Source organism: Solanum verrucosum, unplaced genomic scaffold (genome assembly GCF_900185275.1).
Source record: "Solanum verrucosum unplaced genomic scaffold, falcon-dt-bn FXZP01000261.1, whole genome shotgun sequence".
NCBI lineage: Eukaryota > Viridiplantae > Streptophyta > Magnoliopsida > Solanales > Solanaceae > Solanum > Solanum verrucosum.
Window position 1 is genome coordinate 11,532,196 of NW_026019969.1, and position 16,519 is coordinate 11,548,714.

Consider the following 16,519-nt stretch of genomic DNA (forward strand, 5'->3'; position numbering starts at 1 on the left):
TGTTTGTCGAAGAGGAATGTTGTATGTGGATTAATGCCAACAAGATAGGATGCAGGAGCAACTGCATATATTTTACTCAGCAAATAGGTGAAAATTGGTGGCTATTCGACATGCAAGAAAAAGCAATATCACCAGCTCCTCAAAGCAGCCTTTTTGGTATTGAAACTTTGATGGAGAATTGATTACCAGGAACAACCTGAGTTACCTCCGTTGAAGTCCCTTCTGTAAACACAAATGAGTCATCTGAAGTACATTCACAACTCAAGAATTAATTGAATTAACTTTGAATATTACAAGGGTGTTATAACAAGGGTATGCTAGTTTCTTCTGTAACTTTTGTGCATACATAACTCAAAACTTAATGTTCTACTCAAATGAATCATTTGAAGTACATACACACACAACTCAAGAATTAATTAAATCCTTTTACATGGGCACTTGTTCCACTAAGTTTCTTGTGCAACTTTTGGGCCGGTGAGTGCTGTGGAAGTGTGGCTCCTTTGGAATTGTCAGAGGCCTTCTTCCATGAGATAACATTCTAGAAGGCGTCAAAGCCTTAGCTTTGGAATTGTCAGCTGATGCTTCTTGTATTACAGTGAGTTGCTGACCTTGTCTCAAACATGATACCATAGGAGATTTAGCATTTCTTAAATTGGCTGTCTTTAATTGTGTAGCATTAGATCTCTCTGGTGTTATACTGGATTTCCTCAATCTCACTTTCCCGTCTGAAGTTTTACTGCTTTTTATCCCACTCTCATTCTGCAAATTATCAGATATGACATGGTTTAAAATCTTCCTAACTTTCCTAGCCAAGTGATTCTGGTAAAAAATGAAACATACTAACAAATTAAAGAAAATCTCAAGATACACGACACTTACGGATAAATCATTTTGCAAGCCCTTTGAATCTTTCTCATTGCCTTCAGGATTGTCTTTGGTGCATCTGTTTTCGTTGTCAGGATCTTCTACATTACCCTAAATACCACAAGCAACATATTCAAGAGAAGATTTAATTACCACGGTGACATATTTCCAACAGGAAATGGTTCCCCCTAGTTAATGAAAAGATTGCTTGAATATCACTCACCTGTTTTTTCCTTTGTAAGTCAGCTTCCCTAAGAATTCCCCTTTCCTGAAAATCCATTGCTCAGTCATAAGCATTTGATACTTACTATTAAATCAAGTAAAATAAAGGATATAATTGCCTACATCAGTTCTTAGCCTGAAAGGTTTAGGATTTGTAGGCTTTGGCTTCTTGGGCTTCATCCCTGAAACTCCAGCGTTTGTGGAAAGCAAACTTTCCTTAAGATTCTTGGCTGCTGGTTGAGCATTCTGTACACATTAATCATATTACATAGTGGTCAACACTCATTTGAAGGCTGAAGCTAAAAGAGGAAAAAGAAGAAAGAAATACCTTCTTGACGATTTTTTGTATCTTCTGCACACCAAGAACTTTTTGTCCAGCCTGGTTTAAACTTCTGCAATCAAATTATATGCACATAAACACCAATGTGACAACTAGTTGTGTAAAAAAGATAGCTTGAAGAAGTTTTGGATTAAAACATGTCAAGAAAAGCAAGCTGATTCTAGACCTGTTCTCATCGGGGATGGAAACGTTCTCTTTGTCATCATTGTCCACTCCCTCACTGTGGTGATGTCCTGCCCCTTCTGAAGTCTGGAAACAAATGGAATGGTCCATAGTATTCAATTCAGTACCATTATGATCCTCTCCAGTTGGTCGTTGACTTTGTGGGAGATCATTTCCCACCAAATCTTTCTGATCAGCTTCACTTTTCAATTCTTCTGTCACATCCATATTTTTGGTAGAATGTAAAGCTGAGCAGACATTAGCTTCTGGCTGTGCAGAATTTTTATGGTTGTCTAAAGCAGTAGCAATCTCTTGGTTACCGTCTCTCAACGCTAAATCAACTTCTGTCTTGCTGCATTCATTTTCTGCCATGTTTTTGGAGTGGTGCTTACCCAATTTAGCTTGGTTCTGAATGTTAGTTGAGTGTAAAAGTCTGGATTCCCTTGGTACTCGAGTTTGAGACTTTCCGGTATTCTTGGGGGTCTTGATTTTGTCCTTCTGAGGATTTCTGTTCATCATAGCATCTCTGCAATTAGGTTTTGTATCCTTTGACTTCCCGGAGTACTTCAGTAGGCGCTTCTTTTGATCTGTTATCTCTAGCTTCTTGATTCCTTGACATAATTTGGTTAAGGGAATTCGCAGTTCCACTGATTTCTTTAAACTGATGGCTTTCTTCGGGGAGTGGTGGAAAACCAAAGCCTTAGCTATGATCCTATTCTTTGGAACATCAAGGGCTGCAGGCTTTGGATTTTGCACACTATGAAAGGAATTTGGGTTTGGAAGGCATTTTTTGTTCCTTGGGGTTGTTAGATACTTGGCAGCAACTTGTCTTCCTCTTATTTTTGGAGTGGCAGTTGACTTTGATGGATGACCAGCCTTCTCTTTATCTTCAATCAATTTATGAGAACTGGTCTTCTCTTTGTCTTCAATCAATTTACGAGAAATGGTTGAAACAGCAGCTAACTTTGACAGTCTAGACTTGGAAGATTTTGCTGGCACTGTAAGTGGGCACTTTAAGTTCTTGCTGAAAAATAAAATAAAATTGATGTCAACTGTCAAGTAGTGAAACAATGAGATAAACATAAACTTTATTAGTATTTGATCTACTATACCCTGCAGCATGTCTGCTTAGTGCTTTCTGAAGTCTAACATTGGGGCTTCTAGCAGCCATTACCTGATTACAAAGAAAACAACATTAAAAACGAAGAATTTCAGTACAATATCAATAAGGCCATCAGTCATTACATATACAACAACTAGTACTACTACGCCTCAATCTCAAGCAAATTTGTTGCTGGCTACATGAATCCTTATTGTTCATATCACTGTTAAATTTAAGCTCTGGTTAGTCGTTATATCCAGAAGGAAAAATTGCAATCAAGGAACTTACTCGGAGGACGAAATCCTTGTAGATTTTCTCTGAGTCCATTTCTTCTTCATGTTTCTGGTCGCAGCCTGAAAACAGAACAGAAGTCATACACTTTTGGAGTTCCAACAACTAAAAAGTTCAAGAAATTTATAACTTGAATCTTTCCGCTCAACAACTAATAAATTACAGAAATCATCAACTCACAACCCCCCGTTCCCCTCCTCTCACACCCCAATGCCCCTCAAATTAGGCTTTTCTAAAGTTGAAATAACATATTCTTTGTCTGTTGGTGTGGACTTGTGGTCCACTATCTTGTACAATAATGTGTAAAAGCAGCTAACTACCAATCTCATACACATCTTTGAACAATCTTGACTAGTTAAAGCATCACAAATTCCTAATTACGAAAATCAAAGGTAAAACTACAACAAGAACAACAGACCCAATATAATTCCACAAGTGGGGTTTGGGGACGTAGGTAAAACTAGACCTAGGTTAAATTCATCTTAAGACAGAAGAGTACAATAATTCATATCAAATTGCCAATCGCACTCAAAACTTGAACAAGATTCAAGAATCAGATCTACTGATACCTAAAGAAATTCTGAAAAGCTCAATTGGAGCTCTTAGTTAAGAGAACTCAGTCAATCATTAAATGCACAAAATAAAGTAAACAGAGAGAGGAAAGAGTTCAATTAAAGTAGATTTTATAGACAAAACTTCTTAAAAAGTTTTACATACCAACACGGAGACAGAACCAGTAACGATCATCAGGGCGGTAGTGGTCGGGAGTTGAGAAATCTACGAACTTTGGGGCTTCAATTCTCTCGTAAAAAACTTCATCATCTGCCTCTTCGTCTTCTCCTGCTCCGTCTACGTCCATCTCGGGCTCGATTTCCGGCTGATGCTTATCTTCTGCCATTAATTGGAGCGTCAACACAGTGATTTGTGAGAGAAGAAAAAAAGAGAAAGGCAAGAAACACTGTGGGTTTTGTTGGTGTTTTTTCTATGACAAGCGAGAAAGGCGGATTGAGTTTTAAATAACTGAACTGACATGTTTGTAAGTAGCCGTTACAATGGCAGTTTAGTCATTTCAACCACATCCAGGGCCACTTTTGTAACTTCGTCCGATACATGAATCTAATTAAAGTTGGCGTTTAAGTTAAGTTTATGCATGCGCTACTTCATGTAATCCTTATTAAGAATAGATGTTTTTTAATATTTGTTATTTTATAAAATTAATGCATAAATAATACTTCCTCTGTTTCAATTTATGTGACACATTTCGGATTTCGAGATTCAAACAAGTTTATCTTTGATCGTAATTTTTTCCTATATCTTTTAAATATTTTAAATTATCAATTATTGAGGCTTATAGTACTTTTTATGTAGTTTACAAATATATAAATTTTATTTTAAAAAATTTGAAGATTTCATGAGCAAATCCTCGGTCAAACTTAAATTATTTGACTCTCGAAAAACGAAATGTGTCACATAAATTGAAACAGAGGGAGTACTATTCTTTCTAATTTACCTTTAAGAGTTATTAGCCTGAAAAATATGCCTAAAAAATTAAGTAAATCATTCATGTCAATTGGTCAAATTAATTAATTAAAATAAATTAATTCATGTTTATTAATTGAAAACTTGACTTGAAGAGAACGTTAGAGAAGAGTAACAATGGTAAACTTATCTAGTTTTTTTAAGGACGTGAAATCTAAAATGATGACAACTAAATAGGTACGGAGGGGAGTGTTAGTTATGAAAAATCCGTGTGGTGCACGGTTCAATATTTGTTCATAAATTTATTTTCAAAAATAGTGTTAATTACCTGATTTTAAAATTTTAATCTAAAATAAGTTATACATATTTGTATGGTGATAAATTATCTCATTAAATATAAAATAAATATTTTTTTTTGAAACTTAATATAAAATAAATATTTAACAAATATTATAAGCAAAATGAAGGAGATAAGTTGATTGCATTCTTGGTGGAATACCTTCGTTAAAGTTGATGAATTTCATGAAAAATAATTTTAAAAAAATGCTTATTGTAAAAAAAATGAACCCAGAAATAAAAGCAAAAAGTGAATAAATGTACACACATTTCATGATTCAAATCCAAAATCCAAGGAAACAAAATTGGGCTACATGAAACCCTAAAAGAGAGCCCAAAGTGTTGAACTTCTTGCCCAAACCAAGAGAAATAGGAGTGGATTTCATTTGATGATGCTAATAAATGTCACTTTTACCTTATTCAATAGGCGCGTATTTTGTCTAAATTTTGATCACTTTTTTCCTTATTTTTGTTAGTAGTTAGTTTTGGAAGTATTTTTATATGCTTTTTTAGTTTAAAAGTTTCCTAATTATTATTTTCCTAAATTTAGAATTGGAATCCCATACAATAATTTTGTTGTTTTCAAAAGACTTATTAATATTAAATAACGATAAATACATAGAGTAATTATGTATATTCTAACTTAGGAAGGGTATTTTGGTCCTTGGCGTTCTTTTCGCCATTGCTTCACAGGGAGTTTCTCGTATAGGAATCAAGATTTTACATCAGATTTGGTCCTTCCAAGCGCAGGTTGTCTCTTGTTCTCTCTTCCCAGGTATGTATGTATCTATCTCCTTCATCTTTAGGGTTTACTCTTATCTGTCGGTTCTTGCTCTGCTTTTGATCTCGACTTGTGTTTCTTCGTTTAATCAAATTTATTTCTTTTCTGTGCGATTTGGCGTCTTCCGATGTATATATATGTGTGTGTGTGTTCGTTATTAGAACTGAATTTAGGGCTTTTTGGTTCTTTCGGGGATTTGGGATTTTTGAGGGCCTAAACCCACTGCTTTAGGGTTGAGCCGCCCTTGGTTGATCAAAGTCTCAAATTTCAAGTATTTTATGAATTCCATCTTATCTTTTGTAATGGGTTGGTTTTACCGCAAACTATGTATCTCTATGCCTGACTTGTGTTGTACTGTATGGCTCCATTGTGGAATCTCTTGCAGTTATGGATTTACTAATTTTTCGTATTGCCTACACATAGAAGATGGCTCTAGTTTATATCAAAAGACAAATTATGCCTGAATTCTGGAATGAATATAAAGGATTCATATAGTCAAACCCAACTAGCGTGGGGCTGGGACGTAATTGATTTGTTGATTCTTATCTATGAAGAAAGAAGATGTTTTTACTGGGCGTTTTGCATATTTAAAACGTATATGTTGTATTTCAGAACAACTTACTTTGATAGAACTTAGAAGTCATCATTGCCTTCCCACTACGGTTATGGGATCGGCTAATTTTATATGTCACCTTCAGACAGACAAGTCTTGGATTTGAAGGCAATGGCTGCACAATTTGAATGATTAATGTAATTACAAATATCTTCTTAGATTTGGTTTATAGGTAGTCGGAGCTGCCCATATGCTGGATCTACCTCTGCTGCAAGATTTCATTTATTTGACCAGTTGCTGTTCTGCATCGTAAACCATGCCTCTTGTGTAATGTTATAGGTGCTGGATATGGATTTGGAGACAGAGAATAGAATTGCGACAATTCTTCTGAAAGAGGCTGCAGAATTGCGGCGGCAAGCACAGTCAGAGGGTGCACTTTCTTATCTTCATCGGCCTAATGTCAGGGGGCGACCAAATTCACGGTTTTTAACAGCAACTGTTCTTGGAGTACAACAAGGTAAGCATCACTTTTATTTCCCATCTAGTTCTAGCTTTTTGTTATGGTCTGATCCATTATTTCTCATTTTCCGTCTTTAAAAACACTTTCACCCAAAGTAAATCAATATCTGGCTGCACTTAATTGGAGTTAGTGTCAGTTATTCAGCTAGTTTTACTTTCTCTAGGCAGAAATTTGGTGGTAAGTTCTACTAGCTTAACTTACCACCAATTTTAGAGTGTAGTGTAGTGAAAACAAATATGAAAGCTTAGAGAATAGCCAACTGGTGCAAACGATTTTTAAGTGAAAACGAAGTATGGAAGCTTAGAGTATGATCTCTTGTGGCTTTGCATTTTGGATTCTTTAAGCCAAGGTTGGGAGTACTATAAGACTAATTATAAAAGTATCAGTGAGTGAAGGAAATAGAAGAAGAAATAGGACGCAAAAGCCTCCTACTAACAAGGGAAAAAATTAACCAAGTCAAAGACCATGCAGAAGAGTAAAGGGCCTTCTGTTGGAAGAACTACTTCTTCCACTTTGTGCATACGTGCATTGTTGTATCAGTATCTTCTGCAAGAGGAGGATGCTAAACATTTAATTTTACATTTTAGCTTCACATATGAGGTTTGGAATTTATTCTTCAATATGGTCCACATCAGTTGTGTTATGTCTAGGGCTATTAGGCAGCTTCGTTAATGCTCGACAGGCAAAGGATTTGGAAAACATAAGAGGAGGATCTGGGATACAATTCCAGCTTGCATTTGGTGGGTTGGTGATATGGAAAGAAAGAAATCAAATATATTTTTAAAGCAAATTATGAGAAAATATTTTTTTGGATTTTTGGTGTAGATTAGAAGATTTTTACACAGTGGATGATATGTTAGAATTTCTCAGCTTCCTACAGTAATGTATAGGAACTGAGTTTTTTGTAATTTTGTGGCAGTCTTTGTGTACGCTGTGTTCAAGAAAATCCTTAACCTATCTTAAAAAAAAAGGAGGTGGTATCTCTCGCATGAGTATTATGAAATCAAGTGATTGCATAAGCACCTCACACATACATTCAAGTTGTGTTCAAGATAATATAAGAACTATTTCATACATATGCTTATTTGTTTTTCCTCAATTTTGTTTCGTGTGAATGATGTTTTGCTGCCTTAGTAGGTTGTGTAGGACTCGATGTGTGAAGAATCTACATGAACACTATGGTTGTCAGTCTGGAAAATGTGAAAGTGTAGTTTCTTTGAAGGGTAAAATTAGTCTCATATAAGGCACAATGGACAGGTCTCATATATTAGTGCTCTAGTTTGCATCTTTTTGTGACTTAAATTTTACCGATTGCAGCTAACCGGGCTGTTGAAGTAAATGAGATGTGGAAGTTAAGGCAGAAAGAGGTGGAGCTTGAAAACAGGATCAAGGGAAGGTCGGCAGATAAGAACAGTGATACAAAGTGTCATAATTTTAGTGTCTCGGAAAGGAGGTCAAGTGAGAGATATGATACTGATTCTGGCACAAGGGGATCAAAGAAAAGGAAGATACAAGATTCTCATTCAAGTGAAGATGAAGGATTGAGAGATGCTGAAATTGAGGAATTTCTACATTCAAGGTCAGTCTTTCTTTCAAAACATCTATTCGCGCAATGACAAAAGAAAATGAAGAAGGAAATCAGACCACGTCTTTTTGTGGCTGCATGCATTAAGTCTTATACTTTCACTTGTCTTTAGGGTGTCAAAACCTCAATTTGCCTCACATAACAAATTGAACATTTTGTTGTTGGCAGGGTCAAGCGAGGCAGGGGGACTGTTGGGTCACGGATGGATGAAGCTGGTCCTTACCTTCCTTCTAGTCCAGATCCCAGAGAAAAAGAGTCAGCAAGTCCTGAGATGAAACTAAGCAAAGGTAGCGGGTATCATGTCGTCGTTGGGCCAGAGAAGCCCATCTGGCTGAATTCCCCTGGTTCTTCAGAAAATGAATCTCTGTCAGATGATAAGAGAAAGGCCCCAAAGAAGGCTAAATCCAGTAAGCACCATGACCATTGTAGGAAACATAGATCAAAAAAGAAGTCCAAGGACAAGGAGGATAAAAGGAGGAGAAGAGAGGAGAAAAGACTCAAACGTCAAAGATAGATAGTATTCCCTTAGCGGTATATGATAACTTATCCGGTCCTTGTTGATTCATAGGTTCATTCAGATGTTAAACGTCACAACTCTTGCTCCTGCTTCATGGAAGTTCCATTTGTTGTGTACTTTTGTATAGTTTGCACATTTCTCCTGTGAAGATTACCTTTCATTTCTCATGTGCACTTCAACAAAAATCAATGTAAGCTTCTTCAAAAAACAAGGTCACTATAACTCGTTTATTGCATCTTGTAAGCATGGCTTGCCAACCGGTTGATTTGACCCCAACTCGCTTGTCTCTGCTAGTTTAGTCACGTTTGAGCGGATCTTACTAGTGTCTATAACTATGGTGTGCTCAGCTAGCTCAAATTGTCTTCCTTTTCAACACTGATGTATGTTTTCAGCTTTACCTGGGCATTGTTCATGTCAAAGAAATAAATGAATACCAGTGATGGGCTTTGGATTTTGGTTTGTACTTTGGCTGTCCTTTACTCAAAATAAGAGGAAGATAGATTGACAAGGTATCAGCAGGCTTGGATTAGTTTGTAATTCTCAAACTGCAACAGCCAACAAATATGTTTTGATGGTCTAATGCTTTTAGTTTGCAGCTCAGAATTTACAAATTCAGTGCAGGTGTAACAGTTGTTTTCTCGAATGCATTTGAGTTCAGAGCCAAAATGGCCACTTCTTAAAGCAAATATATTAAAAGGGACAATGTGCTTGAAATCCACGGACAAACAATTTTCTGAACTGCTGGTGTCAAACAGCCGTTTGGCCATTTTTCTTTAAAAATTGTTTGGTTGACGGTGAATGCAGTTGTTCAATGGTATTTTTAGTCCTTTTCTGTAGTATTTATCTAGATTATGTACAAATAATGCTTTATATGATTATATTTTTTCTTAAGTATCGGAAAATTTTAAAAAAGAAAAGAAATCACTTATTTTCTTGAACATTTTCCTTTCCTATTTAACACACCCTAAAAGTCCATACACTTGCGTATATCGATCAACTGAAGAACCTTTTTCTCTATAAGAGGAGTCATTTTCTTAATTGGAATATAAATCCACAATCAAACTCGTCAATACGAAATAAACACTAAACAAATTCCCACTTCTCTATTAATTAATTATGGTGATCCAAGTTTAATCAGATAGAAGGAAGAATTAAGAAAGTTGAAGATGACTGATGAATATCTGTTGTCCACTTTAATCGTTTCGTTTTTTGCACTGATATTTTTGTTGTATAATAATCATCTCAGAATTAGGAAGATAATTATAAAGAAGAGCAAGAAATTAGGGGTGTGTTTGGTATGAAGGAAAATGTTTCCATGAAAAATGTTTTCCTAGAAAATGTTTTCTTGAAAAATAAGTGAATTTCTAACTTATTTTTTCATATTTGGTTGGTAAGTAGAAAATAATTTCTAATGTTTGGTTGGTGAATGAAAAATATTTTCAGAAAATATTTTTTATTTTTTATTAAGACTAAAAAATATGTTTTAGGAAAATAATTTCTGATTCAACTCAGATAATTGATCTAGGACTCGACCCCGACACCCAAACTAGGACAAGACTTCAATGACCATTCCAAAATTTGACCCGGCGCGCGCGCGGAGATTTGATCTTGGAACTGACCCAGACTTTCGACCCAGGACTTGATCAGGAATTTTTTTTTCAAAAACAATTTTTTTTTCTAAAAAAATTGACGGGGTCGCAGGGTGAGGGGAGGTTGTTGGAGTAAAAAATGAAAAAAAAAATTAAATTATAAATATTTCCCAAAAATAACTTTTTCTTAAAAAAAAAATTGATGGGGTGGGTGTGGCGCGAGGGGGGTGGGGTAGGGAAGGTGGCATAATAAATGAAAAAATTTTAAATTTGAAATATTTCCCAAAAACATATTTTTCTTGATGGGAATGGCCTGGGTGGGGGTGGCCGGAGGAACAGAGTAAGGGTGGCGTAAAAATGAAATTTTTTTAAATTTGAAATATTTTCCAAAAATAATTTTTTTTTTTTGGGGGTTGTGGGGAGGGGGGGGGGGGGAGTGGTAGGGCTTTGGTGAGGTAAAAAAGAATCTTAAAATTTGAAATATTTTTCAAATAATTTTTATTTTTTTGTTTGAGGGAGGTGGTTTGGTGATAGAGATATAAATATATTTGAAATTTTAAAATAAATTTTATTTTTTTTATGGGGAGGGTCGGATACGGGTATGGGTAGGGTAAGAAAAAAAATTAAAGGTTGAAGTAGAGTTTTGAAAAATGTTTTACTTAATTTTGAAAGGAAAGTCATTTTTCTTAAATTTGAGAAATATGAGTTGATTTGGAAAACATTTTTCAAGCATTTAAAGTCAACCAAATATCGAAAAATTGGAAAATATTTTCCATAAAATGTTTTTCCTCCATACCAAACACACCCTAGGTAAGCCAACTTTTTATTAAAAATATTCTATGTAAGTCGCTTAAAATAAAATATGCTTAAAAACCTATTTAGTAACAATAATGATATTTTTTACCAAACTAATAAGGATATTTTTTAAAGTATTAAATTTAATAAAATCAAAGGATAATATAATAATATTACCTCTACTATTTATTACTCTATTTCTTAAAGAATGTGTCGAATTAATAGTGAACAACTATGATTGGAAAAGTCCGATATATCGATCAACGGACGTTCCTTTTTCTCTATAAAAGGGGGCATTTTCTTAGTTGGAATATAAATCCACAATCAAACTCGTCAATACGAAGTAAACATTAAGCAAATATTGCCACTTCTCTCTATTATAAATATAAAAAAAAAATTAATTAATTCTAGTGATCGGAGTTTAATCAGCTGGATGGAAGAATTAAGAAAGATAGAGATTATTGATATTTATAGTTGTCCACTTTAATCGTTTTGTTTCTTGCACTTATATTTTTACTGTATAATAATCATCTCAGAATTAGGAAAATAATTACAAAGAAGAGCAACAAATTAGGCTCAAATAATGTAGGATTAGTGTTAAATTAGGTTTTAGGCCTAACTTACACCCCAAAAGTTAGCTCAAAGGGAGGAGGATTGCCCAAGTCTTATAAGGAGTCCACCCATCTCATTAACCACCGATGTGGGACTTTTGTCATTCTTTAACACCCCAGTGGACAATTTTGATTTTGGGGGCCCCAACATCGGGTGAGACAGGCCCTGCTCTGATACCATGTTAAATTAGGTCTTAGGCCTAACTCACACCCCAAAAGCTAGCTCAAAGGGAGGAGGATTGCCCAAGCCTTATAAGGAGTCCACCATCTCATTAACCACCGATGTGAGACTTTTGTCATTCTTTAACGATTAGTAATTAATGAATGTTTAAATGATGATGAAAAAATACGGATGTTATCATTGTCGGTGCTGGCGTTGCTGGTTCAGCTTTGGCCTGCACTCTTGCCAAGGTACCTACCATTTTCATTTATTTTTGTAATCTTCTCATGTGATTTTTTATATTTTTGGTATATATATTTTTCAATTGGTTTTAAAATTAATATTTATATGTATTTACTTAGTGAGTCATATTATTTGTATTAGTACCTAAGTGTGATAGCGATTGTCAATATTGATATATTATTGGTAATAATGGTGGTTGTGATGGCAAAGTGGTTACTGATGGTGGCCAGTACTAGTTGGCGATGATAATGAAAGAGAGGTAGTTAGTGGTGATGATGGTGAAAATTATTTACGCATAAAAATACGACTTAAAAATTGTGATTACCACGCTTAGAACAATTTATTAAACATAAGGCTGCATTTAGCTTAAAGGACCTGAGTGGCTGCTGCATGTTACCAGATAATTATTATAACTAAAAATATATAGGTTAACAAAAATCAATTTATCTCAAAAAATATTTATTCATAGTAATATTTAGTAACATAAATAATTATTCTTTTCCGGTAATGTAAATTACTCTTTCAGTTTCAAAAAATAAAAAAGATTTTTCAATCTTATAGTCCTAAACTAAAATTTATTCAAATGTACCAAAATGTTATGTAATCTTGTGATCGTTCTTTTGAAACAGACGGAATATATGTAATGTTTATGTGATACAATTTACAGGATGGGCGGCGAGTTCAGAGAGGGACTTGAGTGAACCAGATAGAATGGTTGGTGAACTTCTACAACCTGGTGGCTATCTCAAATTACTTCACTTAGGCCTTCAAGGTACGTACGTGTATATATATATATAGGATAAACTACCTTATTAGACATACACTATTACTATATATACTAATATTATCTTTACTTTCAAACAATTACATATATTACCACTTTTAATAGTTTATACCATATATTATTATATTATTTGAAGATACAATTAGATTATTAGATACCCACATATCTTAAAACTAGGATTGATTAATTATTTGCTTAATTAACTCTTTCACTTCAAATCAACCACTATCTCTTAATTCTCCCCTCTCATATTTATCACTCAATTATGTCTCCTCCTTTATGATTCAAGAATTTCATTGTACAATTTCATTCCAACAATAGCTAATCTACTCTCTTCTTCTCAAGATATCATCACCATGACCGACAAATTGTCCTGAACTCAAATATTATTTTGTATTGTTCATTTATAACTAGATCAAATCAAAGTAACTACTACAGAGAAAACTTTAATTCAGAGTGTGTCTTGATTGTTTGTCTCCGGAAGAAATGGATCTTAGTTTTGATTATGTTATACCACAACGCAAAAGGATCAAAGGGAGTATTGTAGAGAGTTTTTGTTTGTTGGTGTTCTTCTAAGGCTTTCTTTGGTTACCGTGACATGGATTTGGTAGTACCAATATTACTTTGATATAGCCCTTGAAACATGTGTATCCAATAAGTAGTAATCTTAATTAAGATCTGAGTTGTGTTTTTAGTAATGGGGTGTCTGACCATGTATATGTATCCACCATTAAATTTCGGATACATGATTTTTAACAACACGATGATATTAATGATATGACAGATATTCTACAGTCGTGATTTGTTCCTCAATTCATGTGTTTCAGCTACATTTCATATTTAGATACACATAATTAAATGTATATGCTTATTATGTATTCGAGATACATGTTTTTGGATATAATGTATGAAATTTAAATACACATAATTAGATGTATATGCTTCTTCTTTTTGTATATTCCATATTTAGATACACATAATTAGATGTATATGCTTACTATGTATTTGAGATACATGTTTTTGGATATAACATATGCAATTGATACTTGATACATCAAATTAATACTAGATACATATAAAAGATACATGAAATTAATATTATATATATATATATATATATATATATATATATATATATATATATATACATAAAATCAATACTAGATACCTATAACAAATACATGAAATTAATGCTAGATACTTCTATGATACATACAAATGTACTTGCAGGACACTCATGTATCTAAGTGTTTAGTTTGTTGGATACATCATATATTGATAATAGATACATCAAATTAATGAACTTATTATTTTAAGAGTAATAATTTGAAATTAATCAAATTGCATTACCAAGATATACATGTTTTTATCTTATATTAATAATATTAATGAATTTACTATTTTAAAGAATAATAAAATGAAATTAATTTTCTATGTATTTTGAAAATCCTCAATTACTCCTCTAATTAAGGAAATTAGTTCCAAACAATTAATTTAAATAAATAAATTTTGTATCTCAATTTTAAAATTCGGCAGATACATGTATCTCATGGATTCAGACTCATGTATCCTAAGCATAAAATATGGTACATGAAGTAATATTTAAAACTATTGGGAATCCTAATAATTAAGACCTAAACTAGTGGGATTTATGTGGTTTGCCCATATATATATATATACACATTGAACTCCTTCCGTCAAAAACTATAGGTATAATATATAAATATTCCTTATAATTTGATTTTAGTTGTTATTTATGCCCTTTAATTTTGGGTGTGCACAAATAGACACTTAAATTTATATAAAATTGAAGAAGTAGGCACACACGTTCTACGTGGCATACTACATGGAAAATGCCACATAAGACACAAAATTGCCATGTAGGATGCCACGTAAAATTAATGTATCTATTTGTTCAATTTTGTACAAATAAATTGAACAAATAGACACATTCGTTTTACGTGACGTCCTACATAACAATTTTGTATCCTACGTGGCGTCCTACAAGAATGTATTATGCCACGTAGGACATGCATGCATGTGTGTCTACTTGTTCAGTTTTATTCATGTTTAAGTGTCTATTTATGCACACTCATATGTATGTTAGCTTAAGCCAAGTTAAAAAAACATATCTTATTTCTTTCTATTTTAAGTTTTATGTATATATGTTATGTGTGATATATATATAAATCCACTACATGTGTGCAGATTGTTTGAAAGATATAGATGCTCAAAGGGTAGTTGGACAAACTCTTTACAATGAGGAGGAAAAGCATATAATGCTGTCGTATCCCTTAGAGAAATTTCATGCAGATGCAGATGTGTCCGCAAGATGTTTCCACAATGGACGTTTCATCCAAAAAATGAGACAAAAACTTGCTACCCTTCCCAAGTACGTAATTTCATGTCCATCCTACGTAAATCGTAAGATTTTTCTTTAAGTGAATTGAGCAAATAATATGTGTACATAAAAGATGGTATCTTTTGTTACACCATACTCTAAACGTATCGCGGTATTTTTATACTTTTAATGCAGTGTAAGAGTTGAAGAAGGAACAGTAACATGTTTGATTGAAGAAAAGGGAAGTGTAAAAGGTGTAAAGTACAAGACAAAAGAAGGAGAGCTAAGTGCTTATGCTCCTCTTACTTAGTAATGAGCGATGCATTCGTAAGAGCATCAAGTGACAAAGAAAACATAGGAAGAATGCAACTGAGAAGCATGCCTGCACAGAATTTTCAGACAAAACCAGGTTGCCTACTTATTGGAGATGCCTTTAACATGAGACACCCTATAAGGAATGACTGTTGCTCTTTCCGACGTACTTGTTCTTCTTAGAACTCTACCCAACTTAAATGATACTAACGCTGTCTCCAAATCTCTTCAACGGTTCGTGAGTACTCGGACAATTTATCACTCAACTAATAATTATAATCTGATCACGCTTGGTACCCGCTAGCATCAACAATTAACATAGTGGCTGATGTATTATACCAATTAGTTCTCTCTGATCCAGCAAGAAAAGAGATAAGAGAAGCATGTTATGATTATATAAGCCTTGCCTTGGAGGGATATTTTAAAATGGATTAGCTGCTATGGTTGCTGGACTAAATCCAAAGCCTATCAGCTTAGCTTTTCATTTAATTGCTATAGGACTCTATTCTGCTGCTCGTTTATTACTTCCATTTCCTACCCCAAAGGCTCTTTGCCGTCTTACCAAACTTCTTTATGTAAGTATATACGCATTCTTTTATTTGTACTTAGTATTGATCTGGTTCTTTGATTTTCAGATTGCAATTGGTATGACTCTCCCCATTATTAAAGCAGAAGGAATTAGACAAATGTTCTTTCTAGCCTACTATACGATTTATTAATGAATTTGAAAAAGTAAAGGTCGTAATATTTATAAGAAATAATAGCATCATCATGTATAAGATGAATAGGCTGAAACTTATGTGTATATATCTAATAATCATATATAAATATATCATTCGTTCTTTAGCCCCACCCCATTAGTTCTTTGTACACTATATATCTTTGACAAAATAGTTGACTAATTATATTCAACTATGAAAGTAAGGTTTATG

The 16,519-nt window shown here is 33.8% G+C and overlaps 2 protein-coding genes and 1 pseudogene across 2 annotated transcripts; 2 read left to right on the plus strand and 1 right to left on the minus strand.

The window, feature by feature from the left end:
• Nucleotides 1–302: 302 nt before the first annotated feature.
• On the minus strand, nt 303–3,951 carry LOC125815669 (uncharacterized). The gene is made up of 9 exons (XM_049495199.1): nt 3,699–3,951; nt 2,979–3,043; nt 2,701–2,762; nt 1,578–2,612; nt 1,415–1,475; nt 1,210–1,332; nt 1,088–1,132; nt 880–975; nt 303–759 (listed from the first exon to the last, which is right to left on the minus strand). The coding sequence occupies exons 1-9, from the start codon at nt 3,877–3,879 to the stop codon at nt 427–429; spliced, it is 2,001 nt and encodes a 666-aa protein (XP_049351156.1). The 5' UTR covers nt 3,880–3,951; the 3' UTR covers nt 303–426.
• Nucleotides 3,952–5,423: 1,472 nt separating this feature from the next.
• Nucleotides 5,424–8,942, plus strand: LOC125815656 (uncharacterized). Its single transcript, XM_049495186.1, has 4 exons — nt 5,424–5,571; nt 6,470–6,647; nt 7,968–8,229; nt 8,404–8,942. The coding sequence occupies exons 2-4, from the start codon at nt 6,479–6,481 to the stop codon at nt 8,747–8,749; spliced, it is 777 nt and encodes a 258-aa protein (XP_049351143.1). The 5' UTR covers nt 5,424–5,571; nt 6,470–6,478; the 3' UTR covers nt 8,750–8,942.
• A 3,153-nt stretch (nt 8,943–12,095) lies between these two features.
• On the plus strand, nt 12,096–16,306 carry LOC125815040 (squalene epoxidase 1-like; annotated as a pseudogene).
• Nucleotides 16,307–16,519: the final 213 nt, after the last annotated feature.